The 17,092-nt window shown below is 47.4% G+C and overlaps 2 protein-coding genes across 15 annotated transcripts; both read left to right on the forward strand.

Moving 5' to 3' along the window:
* The first annotated feature begins 2,327 nt into the window (after window positions 1-2,327).
* Window positions 2,328-8,555, forward strand: LOC113879862. Of its 14 annotated transcripts, none has more exons than XR_003507496.1 (6): window positions 2,328-3,284; window positions 3,478-3,617; window positions 3,945-4,023; window positions 6,668-6,750; window positions 7,022-7,162; window positions 8,458-8,555. XR_003507496.1 is itself a non-coding variant. In XM_027521686.1 (4 exons), exons 1-3 carry the CDS (start codon window positions 2,926-2,928, stop codon window positions 6,745-6,747), a joined length of 603 nt encoding a protein of 200 aa, XP_027377487.1. In that variant the 5' UTR covers window positions 2,328-2,925; the 3' UTR covers window positions 6,748-6,750; window positions 6,944-6,982. The 14 variants fall into 14 exon arrangements, 4 of the variants coding, with proteins under 4 accessions (XP_027377487.1, XP_027377486.1, XP_027377488.1 ...); XR_003507495.1 differs by having other exon boundaries at window positions 2,328-2,640; window positions 3,117-3,284; window positions 3,478-4,023; XR_003507497.1 differs by having other exon boundaries at window positions 3,478-4,023; window positions 8,424-8,555.
* Window positions 8,556-9,724: 1,169 nt separating this feature from the next.
* Window positions 9,725-10,664, forward strand: LOC113879885. Its single transcript, XM_027521705.1, has one exon. It carries the CDS (start codon window positions 9,839-9,841, stop codon window positions 10,358-10,360), a length of 522 nt encoding a protein of 173 aa, XP_027377506.1. The 5' UTR covers window positions 9,725-9,838; the 3' UTR covers window positions 10,361-10,664.
* The last annotated feature ends 6,428 nt before the right edge of the window (window positions 10,665-17,092 follow it).

Genomic DNA, 17,092 nt, shown 5'->3' on the forward strand with positions numbered 1-17,092 from the left:
AATGATGAGATGCTGGAGGACTCCATGTACTAACCAGAAACCTAACAGTTTCCCACCAAAACAGTGATGCAGAATCTATTCCAGCCCTCATTTTCCTGAATAAGCTAGAAGTAATCCATATTGGGCAAGACTGGGAGTTGACCTAGTACAAAGTTACCTTTGCTTTCAGCTAGAATTGCCTGGATAATAAGTACATATAAATAAAAACTTCTTTCTCCTTAGGGGGGATTCTACTGCTAAGGGAGAGAAAAGATAATTGCCCTCCCAATTGTTGCATATATTCAAAATGCGCATTATGGTTGTCCCAGTAAGTGTGGCTGTGTGAGAGCCAATATGTGAGACACAACTATATGGCTCTATTGTTGATGGTGGTGGGTTTTGTTAATTTGTCTGCAGGTTAGTTGGTTGGTTGTATTCACAATTTTTTTTTTCAGAAAAGTAAAACATTGCTTAGGGGATAAGTGATAAATTTTTTTTCTTCTATTTTTCTGTATTTTTATTAATGAGATGTTATTCCTGTGATACGGAAATGCAAAGAATGTCTTATGTAAACAAATCTCTAGGTGATCAATGAAAAATGTTTTTTAAATGTTTCCAAAAGCTGCATAATTGAAATGTGAAAATGGAAGGTGGGGAGAAAAGACTGCTTTACTAGCAGGAAATATCCTGCTCTGTGTTCTTTGACAGATGTCCAAGTGTCAGCCAAAGGTTGGACCTGCAGGGCAGATAGTGAAGCAAAAATTTCAGCTTGAGTGAAGCCATTACCAGTTCCTGTCAGACACTGGGGTGGGGGTTGGGGAGCAGGGGGGCAGAAAACTCAATGACTGCAGGGCTTGACAGGTAACATTCAGTGAGCAGGTGAGACATTTTTACTACAACCAGGTAAGAGTAAGAACCACCCAGCTTAGGCTCTCCCCAATCCTTGAGCCTCAGAAACATAGAACAATAGATTGTTATTTTAAGCTGCTAAATTTGAGGATAATTTATTAGGCAGTAATAGATAACTAAATGGTTACTGACCGAATTGTACAGAATCATTCATGATAATAAGTGATAATAACTAAATCAGTTTTTTAAAAAGTGAGCAGGTGAGATGGAGACAAAAATATTTCACTTTCCTCTCTACTGTTAAAAAAAAAAAAAAAAAGAAGATAACATTGGTGACACTGACAAAAAGAAGAGGTGGGAACTTCTGGTCCAGTGGTAGGGGATGCTTGCCAGTGCAGGGGACACGGAGTCGATCCCCGGTCTGGGAGTATTCCACACGCCTCCGGGAAACTAAGCCGGTGCACCGCACCTGCAGAGTAGCCTGTGTGCAGCAGTGAAGACCCAGCACAGCCAAAATTATTTAATTAATTATGTTTTTTTTTTTAATAAAGATAAAAAAAGGAGAGATGGGCCTAGGTTGGACTGGATTTCAGCCCTTACTACAGGGTCAGTGTTTTTTCATGGCATGCACCATGCCAGCTCCCCTGTTCAAGAGACAGAAATCCCAGATTTCTGTGTGAACCTTTTCAATCCCGAAGACAAGTACTTCACATTTTTTAAAATTCTGAGAGCCCAGCAAACACTTCTGTGCCCCCATTTAGACCCCTGGCCACCAGTTTGCGAACCCTAGATCCGTGGCTATTTTCTCGTGGGTTTGGCTGTTTTCCGGACCAATAAGGTAAGCTCGGAGCCTCGGTTTACCCACGTACACAGGCGGGGATTGGGGCAGATGGTTCCGTGCGGGCGCTGCCTGGGTGTACTGGCTCGGGCACAGCGCATCCTCGAAGAGTGGATACAAAGAGTAAGTGTTTGCATCTTTGAATTCAGGGAGAAGTAGTCTCTGTGTGCGGTCAGGTGACCCGGGTCTGATCTGCTCAGGCACGGGCGATTTAGGGGAAGTGAAGCTATAGGAGATGCCCTTGTGGAAATGCAAGTTTCTGCGTTATCCTCCTTCCAGCGTATCCTGGGGGTTAGGCAGCCCTTCTCCTGCCCTCACCCGGGGCCAGGACACAGAGGTGGACTCGAGTCTAGCTCTAGTGCCTGTCCTGTTGGGGAAAAGTTGGCTTGGAACCCTCCTCTAGCATTCAGCCATACAGGGGCTTGGAATCCCGGAGCCCAGTCGCTCTACAGGAGAGAGAAAAGGAGAGAGCTGCTGGCCCGCGACCTCCGCGAGCTGTTGCCATGGCCACAGCGGACTTTTGCTGTGAAGTGCGGTGACCACACCCCCAACTTCCCTTCTCCTCTCGCCTTCTGGATGACGTCATGGGCGTCCTCGGCGCTGACTGGCTACCTGTGGGTCGGTCTCGCCTTTAAAGCAGCCGTTCTCCCCCGACCCCCGCAGCTGCAGCGACGGTGTCAGCGCCGAGGGCACCCTGCCGGGACTCTGGATCCGCCTCTCGCCCGGGCGGAGCGGCCACTGCTCCGGACAGCACCGATTAGGAGAGAGGCAAGTGTTCAAGGATGCTTCACAGGTTTTTTCCTTAAGCTCCATCTCCCTCCCGAATCCTCCCCGCTCCTACCCGCACCCCTGCCCCCACATCTTCAGCTTTTAGGGGAGACGCGAGGAGCCGGCGGCGGGGTGGTGAGGGGATTTCTTCCAGAGAGGAGTGGAGAGCAGTGACCTTTCTTCCAGGCCGTGGCGACCCAAGCCAGGTAAAATCCCCACCAGGATCCCCGGTCCAGTTCTCTGCCTCAGGGCCAAGGGTGTGGGGTTGGAGGAACTGCAGAGCGGAACTGAGGTTCCCCAGGATGAGCCTGGGGCTGCCTTGGGGGGCCAAAAGGGGACAACCGACCTGGGCATCTGCCAAAGGTGCTGCAGCTGCCCCCAAATTCAGGAAGCGGGGCGGGGAAGACGGTAAGGGCGCCTGGAAAGCAGGAAGCGGCTCCTAAACCTGACACCCCAGCGCTCCAAAGAGGGTGCTCGACCCGCTCGGAGCAATGGGGGCGTTTAGTTCTCGTACCCACTCCGCCGGGCGACGTGAAACCCGGTCTTCCGTCTGTTTGGCTGGGTTCAGCGCCCCATCCGAGATGCGCAGCACCCCCCGACCCCGGAGTGCGCGGTCTCCGGCCACAACCTCCCCAAGCTCACCGTGGCCGCCGCCCGGTCTCCCGCGCTCCTCGCTTTTCAGATTCCGAATTCAAGCCGACCTGTTGCACGCAGAAAAGCGTCAGGGTGAGGTGTTCCAGGGCTCTCCTCCCCGCCTTGCCGGCCTCCGCCCGCCACGAGATCTGACAGCCAGGAGCCCCCGGGACCTTTCGTGCAGACGCCGAGAGCCTAATGCCGAAAGAGAAAAGGTGTAAGTGCTGGGAGGCCACCGGGTAATTATCCCACTGCAAACTGCCGCACTGTTATTGTGGCAAATCATCCCGCTAACCCGGGGAAGGAAAAGGAGAGGCGCGGGGGATTGAGCCGGGCAGGGAGTCGGGTCTACTGCAAAAAGCGCATCCAGTGCAGACAAGTCCTAGTCTAGCCTTTTACCCTGGCGGCAGACGGAGCGCCTGCGCTTTACGTCCCTACCTCGGAGTTAAAACGGGTCGGCTGATGGTCCCCAGAGCCCCTCCGCAGCGAGTCCGAGACTTCAGCTTCAGCACCAGAGGGTGGACAGCGCCCTGCCGGTCTTCGCCCAAGGGTGGGTTCCCGCCAGTACTCTGCTTCTTAGCCCAGTTCCCCAGATCCCTCGCGAGGGAGGCTGGGAGGAGAGACAGGGTTCACCAAGAAAAGGAGGGGAAGGGTTTCATCTTCCCTATTTTCAGGAGTTTAAGTATCAAATTCTGGGAGGGCATTCTATCGTCCCTCCTCTAAAAGCATTTGGAATAACTTGGTGCCAAGTACAGGCAGGTTGTCGAAGAGGAAAGATGCGCACCTGTAAGTGGTGAGCTTAGGCACAAGTGGGACAGTGGTTCCAAGTCACATTCTCTCTACTGCGAAACCCCCTTCTCTCTCACTCTCCCCGAAGTCTCCATAGGCCTTAATGCCGGTAAATGAAGAGAAAAGCGTGGAATGGTGGGAGGAGATATCGAGCTATGGAGGTCAAGGTAAAAACCACATTTATCAGGGCTGCAACAACTTAGTGAAGATGAAATCTGTCCAAATTGCACGTTGAGGTCCGTTTAGCCAAAGGAGCACAGAGTGCCCTTTGTGTTAGGAGGTGAATGACTATTTTGCCAAGAAGGAAAATAGCCACCAAAGGGAAGATGTTATCACAAAAGGGCTAACAGGGGTGGTGGAGGAAGAGAGGGGGACAGGACCCCGCCCCCCCCCCCAACTAGAGTGTGGTTGCCAGGCAACCAGCCCAGCCTCTTGTTTCCCTGGTTACACTGAGTGGAGGGTCTTTGGCTATTAATTTATCTGTAAGCACCTTTATTCTTGAAAATATCTGCTTTGGTGCTCCTGCCTTCGCTGGTCTGGATGTGAGTCAACAACCGCTTCCTCAAAATTCCTGGGGGTAAGAGTAAATCCTGGAAGGCAAATTATTTTTTTTTTTAATCAAGGTGCCTGGCGAAGCAGCTACCTTTCTGCCACCTCAGTCCTTCCTTTCCTTTCTCCCACCTCCTTCAGAAAGGTAATCATATCCTACCCTGTCCTTTCTCTGGGGTTTACTGGGGCTTTTATTTTCTCCTATGATCCTTTAGACAGAAGGGCTCATCCCCTGCCACCCCAGCCCTGTGCGCTTTGCTTTTTTCCCTTTACATGAGAAAGACACATTTGTTCTTCATGAACTGGAGGGAGAGAGGAAACTGTCCAACAGTGTCTCCAGTAGAGAGAGGCTTTTTCCTTGGTTTGGCAGTGATTCCTTCCTTCCTAAACACCCCTCATGCTGGAGAGGGTGAATTCTTGATTACCCCTCTCTTTTCACCTCTTCCCACAGACCACACAGAAAGCACAAGTGGTGAAAAATGGGACTCCCTTGCAAAAGCCATTTGCATCACCAGCATCAGATTCCTCAAAATTCTATTTTCTTTCTCTTAGCTCTGCCTTCATAATTAGGAAATGAAGCACTTAAAGCTTCAAATCTTCTGAGCTTTTTCATTTCCCTGGATTGACAAACACTGATTCTGCTTTTCACCTATCAGACTAGTCTGCCTGCATTCATTCACAGTATCTGGGTAGAAAATCACTTTACCCATAATTTCTCAAAGGCAGATGTAACATTCTCAGGATGACTGAAGGGGAAATTGCCAGTAAGTTAACAGAACAACCTGAGCTCTACGCACTACTTTACTCAGAATACTTCTTAAGAGCTATGAACTTTCTTTTTCTACAATAAAACCTTGTTTTAAACTGAGCTATCACTTGACAACAGAGGAATAGAGGAAATCTCTCTTCCAGGTATTAACTATCATTTTTATCTTTGTTGCTCTGCATTACAGACACACATATCCTTACTTTTCACCTTTTCTTTCACTCATTGCTAATGTAAAATTTTTTTTAAAAGATCATTATAATTCCAGACTAAGTTGAATGCCAAAATTAACCTCCATAGGCTGGCTAGATATAATTTTGGGGATATTTACATTAAAATGCTTTCCCCTCACACGTTACTATAGAAACTTCTTTTTAGTTCAGACCAGACAGCTGGTCTGCTTTTTGTACTTTTCTTCCCAAAGAAGTGCCTTCCTTTATGAATTCTCTGGGGCAGCTATCATTGATCACATCAATAAAGTCCCATAGCAACAGTGTTGTTTTTTTTTTAATTATTATTCTCTTTCTGCTCATTTTCTTTATGGACAAAGGGTCTACTTTGCTTTCAAGAAGAGAACTGAGATCTTACTGGCCAGAAGGGAAGAAGCATTCTTTCATTGGTTGGTGTATGTTGCCTTGTCAACCAATCAGAGGATGCCATTTATCCTTTTCTAACTAGCCAAGTGAGCAGGGTACCCAGAATGATTGAATCTGCTTTAGTACCATCCAGTAGCGGTAAAGGATGGAACTCAGAGTTCTGAGACCCAGGATGTGCTATTTGCTTTGGCCAATTCAGATTCATTTGACTTGCAAAGATGAATTTTGTTACCTAGTTACTTGTAGCTTACTCGAACACATCTGAATTACATATTATTCTTTTTTTAAAAATTTTTTATTTTATTTTTGGTTGAGCTTGGTTTTCAGTGCTGCCTGGACTTTCTCTAGTTGTGATGAGCAGAGGCTACTCTCTAGTTGCGATGTGCAGGCTACTCATTACATTGGCTTCTCTTGTGGAGCATGGACTCTAGAGCTCAGGCATAGTAGTGGCGGTGCTCGGGCTTAGTTGCTCCGCAGCATGCGGAATCTTTCTGGACTGGGGATCAAACCCCTGTTCCCTGCATTGGACAGGCAGATTCTTAACCACTGGACCATGAGGAAGTCCTGAATTACACATTATTCTGTGAATTTTTTTCATTTTAAAATATATTACGATCATCATTCTTCCAAGTCCATGCAGATTATGGGTATCAGCACACCAATGGTCCAGGGATCTTTGTGATTTCCCTTAGAAGTATAGAATTTTTCCTCACCCTAAGGGATTTGGTGAAAACTGAGTTGAGGTTGGGAAGCTAGAAGAGGAAAGAGCTTTGTTCCTTATGATGAACGCATATCTCAGCGTTTGGATTCATTCTGTCCAACTTTGATGTCCCTGGTAGTTGTATTTGTTTGTTTTTCTATTTTAATTCTTCACAGCTGTCTTCTGGCCTACATTTTCAGTGACGAAAAGGTGGATAGATGCAGACAATGACCCTCTAATTTGGTGTAAGAGAAGATATAACTTTCCAGGAAGGCTGTGACAGGTAGGTGGTAGAGATCCCTGGGACTGGAGATTACCCAAATCTCTCATGGTGCTGGAGTTGGGCAGGTCTTTTTTTTTTCTTTCTCCCTCTTCCAAACAGTCTTGCTTAGGGATGCTCACATTAGTCTCCACTTCTCAAAAAGGAAAAAGAAGTGAAGTCACTCAGTCGTGTCCAACTCTTTGTGACCCCACAGACTGTAGCCTACCAGGCTCCTCTGTCCATGGGATTTTCCAGGCAAAGTACTGGAGTGGATTGCCATTTCCTTCTCCAGGGGATCTTCCCTATCCAGGGCTCGAACCCGGGTCTCCCGCATGGTAGACAGACGCTTTACCGTCTGAGCCACCAAGGGCACGTCAAAGTTCCTTCTCTTCCAAGACAGAAATCATCTGACAACAGCCTAAGAAACCTTAATGTAAGTACAGACCCCATTGGTCAGTCTTTTCTTGTTCTTGGCTGGAGGGGATCCTGGGAGTGGACAGAATCTCGACCATGATGGTGCTATCAAGAGCCACCTCCTTTAGCGACCCCATCTATGCCAGAGTCTGACTGGGGCAATGACCTAACTCTAAGCCTTTCAATAATAGGGGCTATGTCATGTATACCTTTGATTCCCTGGAGCTTAGTCACACTTAAAGTAGGGACTCAGCAAGTATTTGAACTGAATCTTACAGGCTAGTGTCAGGACAAGTCCCTCAACTTCGTGTTTATGACAATGGCAGCTGTAGCCTGCACCCTCCCCCGCCCCTCTCTTCCCATATTCCCTAGCTCTCTTCACAAAAAGATAAATGAAGGCTCAGTTAATTGTTTCCATGGTTACATGGAATGGCCACCCTGAGGATCCCTATCACCCCTTACTGTCAGAAGGAAAAAGAGAGGAGGGGTTTGGGGATCTTTGTCAAGGAGGAAACCATGGAAACAAGCGTTGCTAAGGGGATGGTGCTAAATTCAGAGGAAAGAAACTAAAAGTGGGGAGAGGGAGTTGATGGGCTCAAGGGCAGGTCAGTTTTTCAAAGTACATTTCTCTGAAGCTTCAGCAGCCTCTTTCACTTCTTGCATCTTCCCCCCAACCCAGACGGAGCCCAGAGTTTAAAAATTTTAGAAAACTGGGGCTGCTGTCAGGTTCAAGGCCATCTCCACTGGTCCTGCAAGGAAAAAGCCAATGACAGTGGATTTGTTGTGTTCACACCTCATGATTATACTCTTATCTCTGAACTCTGCCTCACTGCTGATCAGTTTCATCTAATATGAGCCAGGCTCTTGCGAGGCTTTGGAAAATAATCATCAGCAAAATAGTCCCTGCTTGCATGGTGAGCTGATAGCAGGACAGTCCCTTGGTGGCTTTAGAGGCAGGATTTGCTCACATGGGCTGGACTGGACAGTCCTGCATAGCAGGACATGGCAGTGTCCAGGAGTCTCTCCAAACTCTCTATGTAATACCTTTTAGCTTATCTATTACTATCTGAAGTTTACCTGAGAGCTTGCTGGGAAAGGCCAGTTTTTCCTGGGAATACCTAGGGCTCTGGCCCCTCCAGTGACCCTTCACCTTGGTTAGCCTTGCCCCCTGATATTAGCACTCTTGTCTCTGAAACTGCACACCAAGGATGATGAACTAGTCCTCTCTCAACAGTGCCAAAGAGACTTAGGTTTTTTGTTTTTAAACTTTTTGGCTGCAGCACTCAGCATGCAGGATCTTGTTTGCTCCACCAGGGAACTGAAACTGCACCTTCTGCAGTGAAAGCTTGGAGTCTTAACCATCCTGGTAACTCAGAAGGTAAAGAATCTGCCTGCAATGCAGGAGACCTGGAAGATCCCCTAGAGAAGGAAATGGCAACCCACTCCAGTATTCTCGCCTGGAGAATTCCATGGACAGAGGAGCCTGGCAGGCTACAGTCCATGGGGTCGCAAAGAGTCGGACACGACTGAGCAACTAAAACACACACACACAGTTATTTTCTTTTACAAGAAGTTATCGGCAATAAATCCCTCTTTCTTCCTTGATGACTTAGCTGGGATGGGGAGCCCTCAAGGCCCTGCACCTTGGAGTTGCAGAGTTAGCACCTTGCTAGGGAGTGGAGGAGGGGGCAGTCTTAGCCTCCTGGAGAGGGACACCCCTCTCCCCTCTATCAGGCTGACTGCTGGAAGGGGCTGAGCCTCCCAGCTGGGTGCTGCTGGTCTCCTCCACATCCCCTCCTCTTCAGTTGCTCTGGGCCAGCCCTTCCCCACTCCAGGCGGGTGGAGAGAACCAGCCCAGAGATGGAGGGATGGGCTACAGAGGAAGAGCCTGTAATTAAGAAGAGAAAGAATTAAAAGCAGCACAAAAGGGAAGGGTAATTATCCTTCAGCTGCTGCAGAAATACAATTAGGGCCGTGGTCTTGGAGCCGCCAGGATATTGTGGCTTTGGCTAATTAAGAAGCGGATATCCCCTGCCAGGACAATTAGTGGCCTGCCTGGCCAGCGAAGGGCGGGGCGGGGGCCCTTTCCCTCCCCTCCATCAGGGTCCAGGCCTGAGGAAATGAAGCACAGAGCCCAGCTGGGGTGGGGGGTGGGGCGGGGTGGAGGTAGGGGGGCAGGACTAGAACCCCTTCTACCCCCTCCCTGCACCGCTTCCCCTTTTCCCTCCCCTTTCTAGTCTGTGAGGCCCAGCACCCCTACTCCCACTTCATTCAGAGCTGTGGCTCTCTGAGTACAGAGGGCATTGTCACCCGAGGCCTTGACTGTAGACTTGGGTAGAGATGGGGGTTCCTGGTAGAGACAGGTCACCATAACCTGGAGCTCTTTGTTTTTCCCTTTTCCATAATAGCACAGAGCTTTGTGATTACCCAAGCAAGGCTGAGAGATGAGCCGCCTGCTGCTACCCTTTAAAAATTACACCCCCCTATCATTATTAAGGAAGTATACTCATTACAGAACATGGAACCCTCCAAAGAAAAAGAAAATAGGGAAACAATCCCTACTCCCCACAACTGATTAGAGGCTCTGGAGAATTCTGGGGTGGGGGAGGGGACGGGTTTGGACACAAGCTGGTGCGGCTGCAGGGTCAGGCTGGCTGAGGTGGGGCGGGTCCAACGTCACCGAACGCCTGGCGGGATGGATCATGTGTGCGCTGCCGCCGTGGAGCAGCCAGCCCCGTCTGGAAGACTAGTGATTTTGTTGTTGTCTCCTGCGCTCAACAACAAGTCCCAGTCTGCCGCATGGTGCCGGCCACCGCAGCCGGGGCAGGGGCGGGGCCGAGCACACCCTTTGCGGTTGTCCTTCCGTTGTGTTCTTTTTGCGCCTTCTCTGTCTCCTAGCAAACATCTCCCAAACTACTCTGAGCACCCGCTCTGGGCGGCACGCTTCAGGCAGACTCTTCCAGAAACAAGAACTGACTGTATTGTGGGGCGAGGGGTGGCCAGGGTCTCCATCCTCCACAAGGGGGCACCTGCTCATGACCTTGGTGCCTGCGATGCTGTTGCGTTGGCGGTGGAGGGCATGCCTGGCTCTGGCCCGCTTGGACCTCGCCTTGCCTATCCGATGGGAGAGGCGGACTTGTGTGGACAGACCTTCTTCTCAACCCCGGAATCTGCCTCTGTGCTGCTGAGTCCAGACGCATCACCAGGGGAAAACTGAGGTGAGGAGGCTCACGACTCCAACTGAGCCTGGACAGCAGTCCCCCACTGTGGCAGAAGCAGTGGTCATCAAAACCATTTCCCAGCCTTTGTCTATGTCTCTGTGGGGGGACGCTGGGGGGAGGTGTTGCCTTGCCCTCGGATGGTGGCCAAATTCCAGTGATGATTCTCTCCATGAGGACAAATTTTTCAGCCAGCAAACTCAAATGTCCTCCTCAGTCCTTTGTATGATTGAAGGTAAAAGGAGAGGGGGTGGCAGAGGATGAGATGGTTAGATAGCAGCACTGACTCAGTGAACATGAATTTGAGCTAACTCTGGGGAGTAGTGAAGGACAGAGGGGCCTGGCATGCTGCATCCATGGGGTTGCAAAGAGTCGGACACGAGACCTAGCGACTGAACAATACAACAAAGTCCTTTCTAAGTATATTCCCTGCCTCCTCTCCACCCTGGAGGAGGCATTCCTGGGATCCTTGGGTCAGAAAAGGGAAGTGTTGGTCAGCAGCCTTGGGAGGCAAAAAGACTCTTGGAAAGTCTTTTTTTTTTTTTTTTTTTTTAAGAATACTAACACATCTTGCCAATTTAAATTGGGTTGGGAGCTGTACTCCTTTAAGGAACCCTAAAATTGCAACCGCTGCTGAGCTCACGTTTGCCTCTGCCACATGCCAGCTGTGTGACCTTTGGCCAGGCACTGGACCTCTCTGAACCAATTAGCCCTTCACGTCCATCCAGAGGTCGCTGTCTCAGCTCCTTTGAACTGGCTCTCCTAATGCCCATTTCCTGCCTCTTAAATTCTCTTTATTCCAATCCTGCCTGAAGCAGGTGGGCAGCCAGTCCTATTAGAAATCTCATTCACACTTGGGAAGGCTGCAAATTGTTGTCACTCAGCAGGTGCGTGCCCTTCACTGGAGGAAAGGGGGCTGGACTGGGTAGAAGGGGACAGAAGTGGAGAACCGGGAGAGGAGGGGGATCAAATCTCTCCCAGGCAGTCTTCAGTATCCAGGGTTGCTGTGGAGACAGATGGGAGAGAGATCCTGCCTCTGTGAAACAAACATCTGGCAGGGTGGGTCGTGGGTGCTTTCCTGATTTGAGAGATGGACAGGAGTGCTGCTGTTGCTAGGGGCAAGGTGCAAAGTAGAGGGAGCGAGGCACTTCCTAGGGGGTGGGTAGGGGTGCCTGGCTTCCAATTCAGACACACCCCAGTTCCAATCCTGGATGCATCACTTAGTAGCTGTGTGACTTTGAGGCATCAAAGAGATGTGTGACTTAACATCTCTGAGCCTCAGATGTCTTAATTATAAAATGGAACTGATCATGTCCACCTTGTTAGGTTATGATAATTAATCAAGAGAGGTGTCATAATATATAATGGCACATGTAAATACTCAACAGTAGTCTCTTGGCCTCTTGTTTCATAGTTTTTCTCTTCTGGTATCTGAGGGTACCCACAGGTCCCCTTCCTTGAACTAGGAACGAATGAGATCCACCATGTGTTGAAAGTGTAAGTCGCATCTGACTCTTTGTGACACCATGGACTGTAACCCACCAGGCTCCTCTGTCCATGGGATTTCCCAGGCAAGAATGCTGGAGTGGGTTGCCATTTCCTTCTCCAGGGGATCTTCCCAACCCAGGGATCCCATTTAAATGTTTATCCTTCCCCCCAGATCAGTATTTTGCCCACTTCAGGAGGCTCAATATATATCTAAAGAACGACTATAGACCAAGTTTCCCACCTCCCTTTCCCTTCCCCCACTTTCCCGTTTTAAAAATGCAGAAACCAAGACTTGGGTTGTTTGACTTACCTCTAAGTTACTCAGAAAAACAGACAGCTTATTACTTCTCAAGGTAACTTTCTAGGAGTCTCAGAACACAAAATGGTTCTTAATCCAAGGATCAGGTATCTGGGGTCCCTTATCTTAACTGCATCACCCGGGTTTTTTGTAGCTAGCAGCCCGATGAGCGCGCACGTTTCCAAGGATGAGCAGGGAGGCAGCGCCCTCTGCTGGGTCCTTCAGGTATTTGCGCTTTAGCGCCCATTCTCAGTCTTGGGGGCAAACTAGAACCACTTGGTGACCTTTTGGCAAAACTAATACAATTATGTAAAGTTTAAAAATAAAATAAAATTAAAAATAATAATAATAATAAAAAAAATCTCCAAAGTTCAGTTCACATTGCGGGCTAGTCATATCGGAATCTTGGGGGTGTCACCCAAGTGCCAACATTTTTTAAAACTCCGCAGGCAATTCCAATGTTCAGCCAAAACTGAGGAATAATTACAGATGAATTTTCTAAGTGAAGAAAATGTAGCCTAGAATGGAAAAACTTACGGTGGAGAATAAAATTCCCCTGGATCAAACCTTGCCAGTTTTCTATTAAAAATCAGTCATGTGGGGCTTCCCTGGGGGCTCAGTGGTAAAGAATCTGCCTGCGAACGCAGGAGACAGAGGTTCGATCTCCGATTCTGAAAGATCCCACATGCCATGGAACAACTAAGCCCCTGTACCACCACTACTGAGCCTGTGCTTTAGAGCCGTGAGCCGCAACTGCTGAAGCCTGAACACCTTAGAGCCTGTGCTTCCCACGAGGGAAGCCACTGCAGCAAGAGGCCTGCGCACCTCAACTGGAGAGTAGCCCCCGCTTGCTGCAAGTAGAGGAAAGCCGTCACAGCAGCAGAGACGCAGCGCTGCCAAAGATAGATATATAAATGAAAAATCTGTCATGTGAGACTTGACACGGTTCTAAAAATACTGGAAAGTCTCAGGAGTTGGGGGTGAGGTAGGAGATAGATGGGCTTCAGGTTGGGAAATTCTGAATCAGCCAGCCTCCTCTTTGCATTTCCTGAGATAGGTGGGCTCCAGTAGAGGAATTTACAATCAGCTCCCTGTTTGCTCTTGGAAATGGAAGTAACAACAGAAACAGGGTAAATAGCCAGTCCTTGTCTCTCGTAAACACCTCAGGGGATAATCATGGCGAGGACAAGGAGAAGCGAAAACTCTGAGTAAAGGATAAAGGAAATACTACACATGGGCAGAAAGGTTCCTTGGAGTCAAAAGACAGGATAACTCCAGGCCATAATGAGTCTTGCTCCTCCCAGAAGCCCTCACTTTGAGATCCATCTTAGTAAGGTGTGCGTGTGCACCCCAGGGGAGGGTCCTGAGACAAATTAACCAGAGTGGAGCGGGTGGTACAAAGCAAGATGATTGGCCTGAGGGAAGACAAAGACCTAGAAAACTGTCCCCTTACTTATAAAAGATTCAAACTTCAAAGGTGCGGCTGTCTCTCCGAGGTCACCCAGGTGTCTTTCCACACGTACTTTTCTTTTCAATAAACTTTTTACTTTGCCCTTTACCTTCTGTCTCCTTGCCTGAATTCATTCTTGAGTAGACAAGCAAGACTAGGGACCTAGCCCTAACTGCTTGCTCCTGTGGTCCAGTGGTTAGGACTCCCAGTCTGGAAAACTAAAGACCTTGCTTCCAGCTACCACTTGCTGCCACTTACTGCTGCGTGCCTCTAAAATCAGGGGAAGATATAAAGGTGCCACAGAGAGATCCAAAGTCACTGTTGGATCAAGAATGCTAGTAGAGAGGAGTGTGCTTGAATAGAATGAGTAAGATACTTACATCGGCTCCCAGAGTTGTGCCAGCTTCATACCCTCTAACACATCAGATTTTAAACTTGAGGATGCATCAGGAAGCTGTCAATCAGGTTGTTAAAACACAGACCGCCTGGGCCCCACCCACCCCTGAATTTCTAAGTCAGTGGGTCCAACCTGTTTCCAGGCGAAGCCTAGGCTGCTGGTTGAGGACCACCCTTAGAGAACCACTGCTGCAAACCATGGCTGGATGGACACCCACCCTCCTGTCTGCACTGGGTCCAGCTACATGGGAATCCCTATAGGGTCCCAGATTGTCCTCAAAACAGGCATGAGGGATTTCCCTGGTGGTTCAGTGATTAAGACTTTGCCTTCCAACGCAGGCGGGTGTGGGTTCAATCCCTGGTCGGGGAACTGAGATCCCCAATGTCTTGCAGCCAAAAAACCAAACCATAAAATGGAAGCAGTATTGTAACAAATTCAATAAAGTCTCTAAAGATGGTCCACATAAAAAAAAGAAAAAAAAGTCTTAAAAATAGGCACGTAAGGAAGTCAGAATGGTGCTTCGAGAGTGTGGCTTGATGGTTTGTAAGGGAAAACACAAGTCACACATCTCAAGTGCTGCTTGATTGACAAGGTAGAGGGAGAAAGGGCAGGACTTGGATCATGGGCTTTCCCTCATCAAGCCCAGCTCAAAGGGGTCTGTTAGAGAGGAGCCCCACTCTTTGTGGAAGGAGGAGGCAGTTTCATTTAAAGAATGGGAGGGTGAGAGCCCTAAAGTTTGGAGTTCACAGACAAGATATGCCAATATTGGGCCATCCATATTGTATACTTGTGGACTTCGAACTTTTTTGCTGGATAATGTTTTGTCATAACCCATGATAGTTACAAAAGATGTATTGGAAATATTGACATCTTTTTTTTTTTTTTTTAACGTGTCTGTATTCATTGGAAGGAGTGATGCTGAAACTGAAGCTCCAATACTTTGGCCACCTGATGTGAAGAGCTGACTCATGGGAAAAGACCCTGACGCTGGGAAAGATGGAACGCAAAAAGGAGAAGCGGGAGGTAGAGGATGAGATGGGTGGACAGCATCACCAACTCAATGGATATGAGTTTGAGCAAACTCCAAGGGATTGTGGAAGACAGGGAAGCCTGGCATGCTTCCGCGGGGTCCCAAAGAGTTGGATGTGACTGAGAGACTGAGCAGCGGGGACTTCCCTGGAGGTCCAGTGGTTAAGACCTAGTCTACCCGTGCAGGAGGTTTGGGTCTGATCCCTGGCTGGGGAGCTAAAATCCCACATGCCTAGTGGCCAAAAAACCAGAACATAAACAACATAAGCAATATTGTAACAAATTTAATAAGAATTTTCAAATGATCTATGTAAAAAAAAAGTCTTTAAAAAAAAAGTCTTTAAAAATTTTTTAAGATTTGTTTCAAACTGCTATATATATCATAGTAGTTTGATACCAACATTAACCATTTTTTTAAATACATGGAAAAAACTCTTATTGACAATGTTAAATTTTATCTGAGCCCTGTGCACCTAGAAAACATCAATGGTGAAGAAATTTCCCCTATCCTTTTGTGTTCCAGAAAATAGTTACTGCAAAGAAATACGGTGCCCCATATGACTGTGGTAAGACTCCTGGATTGAGTCCTGGCACCGCCGCTCCAAATTCCTATTCTTTGCCTCTTTGGTGATTAACTAAACTGTTGGACCTATGGATCAATTGGAATAAAATGCTTATAACCAAACATTGGTTAAGCTTCTTTTCTTCCCTCAGGTCCCTTGAACTTTGGCCCACCCAGAGCCAGTTTATTATCCCTCTGGACCCCTCCAGAGAATAAGCTGGCCTCAGGGTGAAACAGAGAAGACAATGGCACCCCACTCCAGTACTCTTGCCTGGAAAATCCCATGGACAGAAGAGCCTTGTAGGCTGCAGTCCATGGGGTCACTAAGAGTCAGACACAACTGAGCGACTTCACTTACACTTTTCACTTTCATGCATTGGAGAAGGAAATGGCAACCCACTCCAGTTCTTACCTTGAGAATCCCAGGAACAGGGGAGCCTGGTGGACTGCCGTCTATGGGGTTGCACAGAGTCAGACACAACTGAAGCGACTTAGCAGCAGCAGCAGCAGCAGGATAAAATAATCTCCAAATCTAATATCTACTGATATAAAAGGATCTGGTCACTCTTGCTTCCACAATGTATTCTTTCTGGCCCTGTTTTCTCCTCCCTATAAAAGGAAACTCTTTTTGCCTAACTCTTAAGAATTAGCAGAGCATTTTCTCGATTGCAGTAAATCTCTCCTCCCAATCATCCACCCTACTAATCCTTTCAAATAGTTTCTCCTTACTTAATCTGGATTTGTTTTTTTAATTTATATGCAACATTCTTTGTTCTTCTTCAATTTATATTTCCATTCACCTTCTGCTATGGCGTTTTATCCTAGCATCATCTATTTTCATGTTTGGTAATAATTTCTGGAGAACCTGATCTCATTTTAATGCCGCAAAATTATGTACATCCATTTGAACTTGTTAACACTAGAAAAATGTCTTGTGACCCATAAAGTTTCCAAGCGTGATTCTTTTTTCTGTCTTGTGACCCATAGGGGTCTAAGTGTTATATTTTTTCCTTCCGGATTGAGATATTGTTGCATTATTTGTATTGCAAGTCAGCAAATGATAAAACACAGCATTTCATTGTCCAAAAATAATCTTTAAACATAAAAAGTAAATTTTCACCAGAAATGCCATTGGAAATGTGTCCCTTTAGGAGATGGATTGAACCAGTTATTTTTTCCATTAAGTTTATAAATCCAGGGATGAATATACTTTTTGCGAGAATGAGAAAGAGTTGGGCCTTCCAGTTTGTTTTTATGGATATAAGCACTAATAAACATTGTTCAGATAAAAGACAGAAGTGGAAGGAAGTTTTCCTAGCAATGTCTCTCAATTCTTTTGATTCCTGGTCATTATCCAGCCTCAAAACAATATTTTTAATGACCTATTAGCTGAAAACATGATTAAATCCTCCTTGGATCATAGCGAAAGCAAAGAATCAGAAACCAATAGACTTGTAGAAGGGTTTCTTGCCAGTCCTGGATAATAACCCACTGTTATTGTTGCTGT

This window comes from Bos indicus x Bos taurus, chromosome 21, assembly GCF_003369695.1.
Source record: "Bos indicus x Bos taurus breed Angus x Brahman F1 hybrid chromosome 21, Bos_hybrid_MaternalHap_v2.0, whole genome shotgun sequence".
Taxonomy (NCBI): Eukaryota; Metazoa; Chordata; class Mammalia; order Artiodactyla; family Bovidae; genus Bos; species Bos indicus x Bos taurus.

Coding starts and splice junctions, on each gene's coding strand:
- LOC113879862 (XM_027521684.1), top strand. CDS start 2,926: ATGGGGGCGTTTAGTTCTCGTACCCACTCCGCCGGGCGACGTGAAACC. Junction 3,285..3,477: donor AATGCCGAAAGAGAAAAGGT/GTAAGTGCTGGG, acceptor CCCTGGCGGCAG/ACGGAGCGCCTGCGCTTTAC.
- LOC113879885 (XM_027521705.1), top strand. CDS start 9,839: ATGGATCATGTGTGCGCTGCCGCCGTGGAGCAGCCAGCCCCGTCTGGA.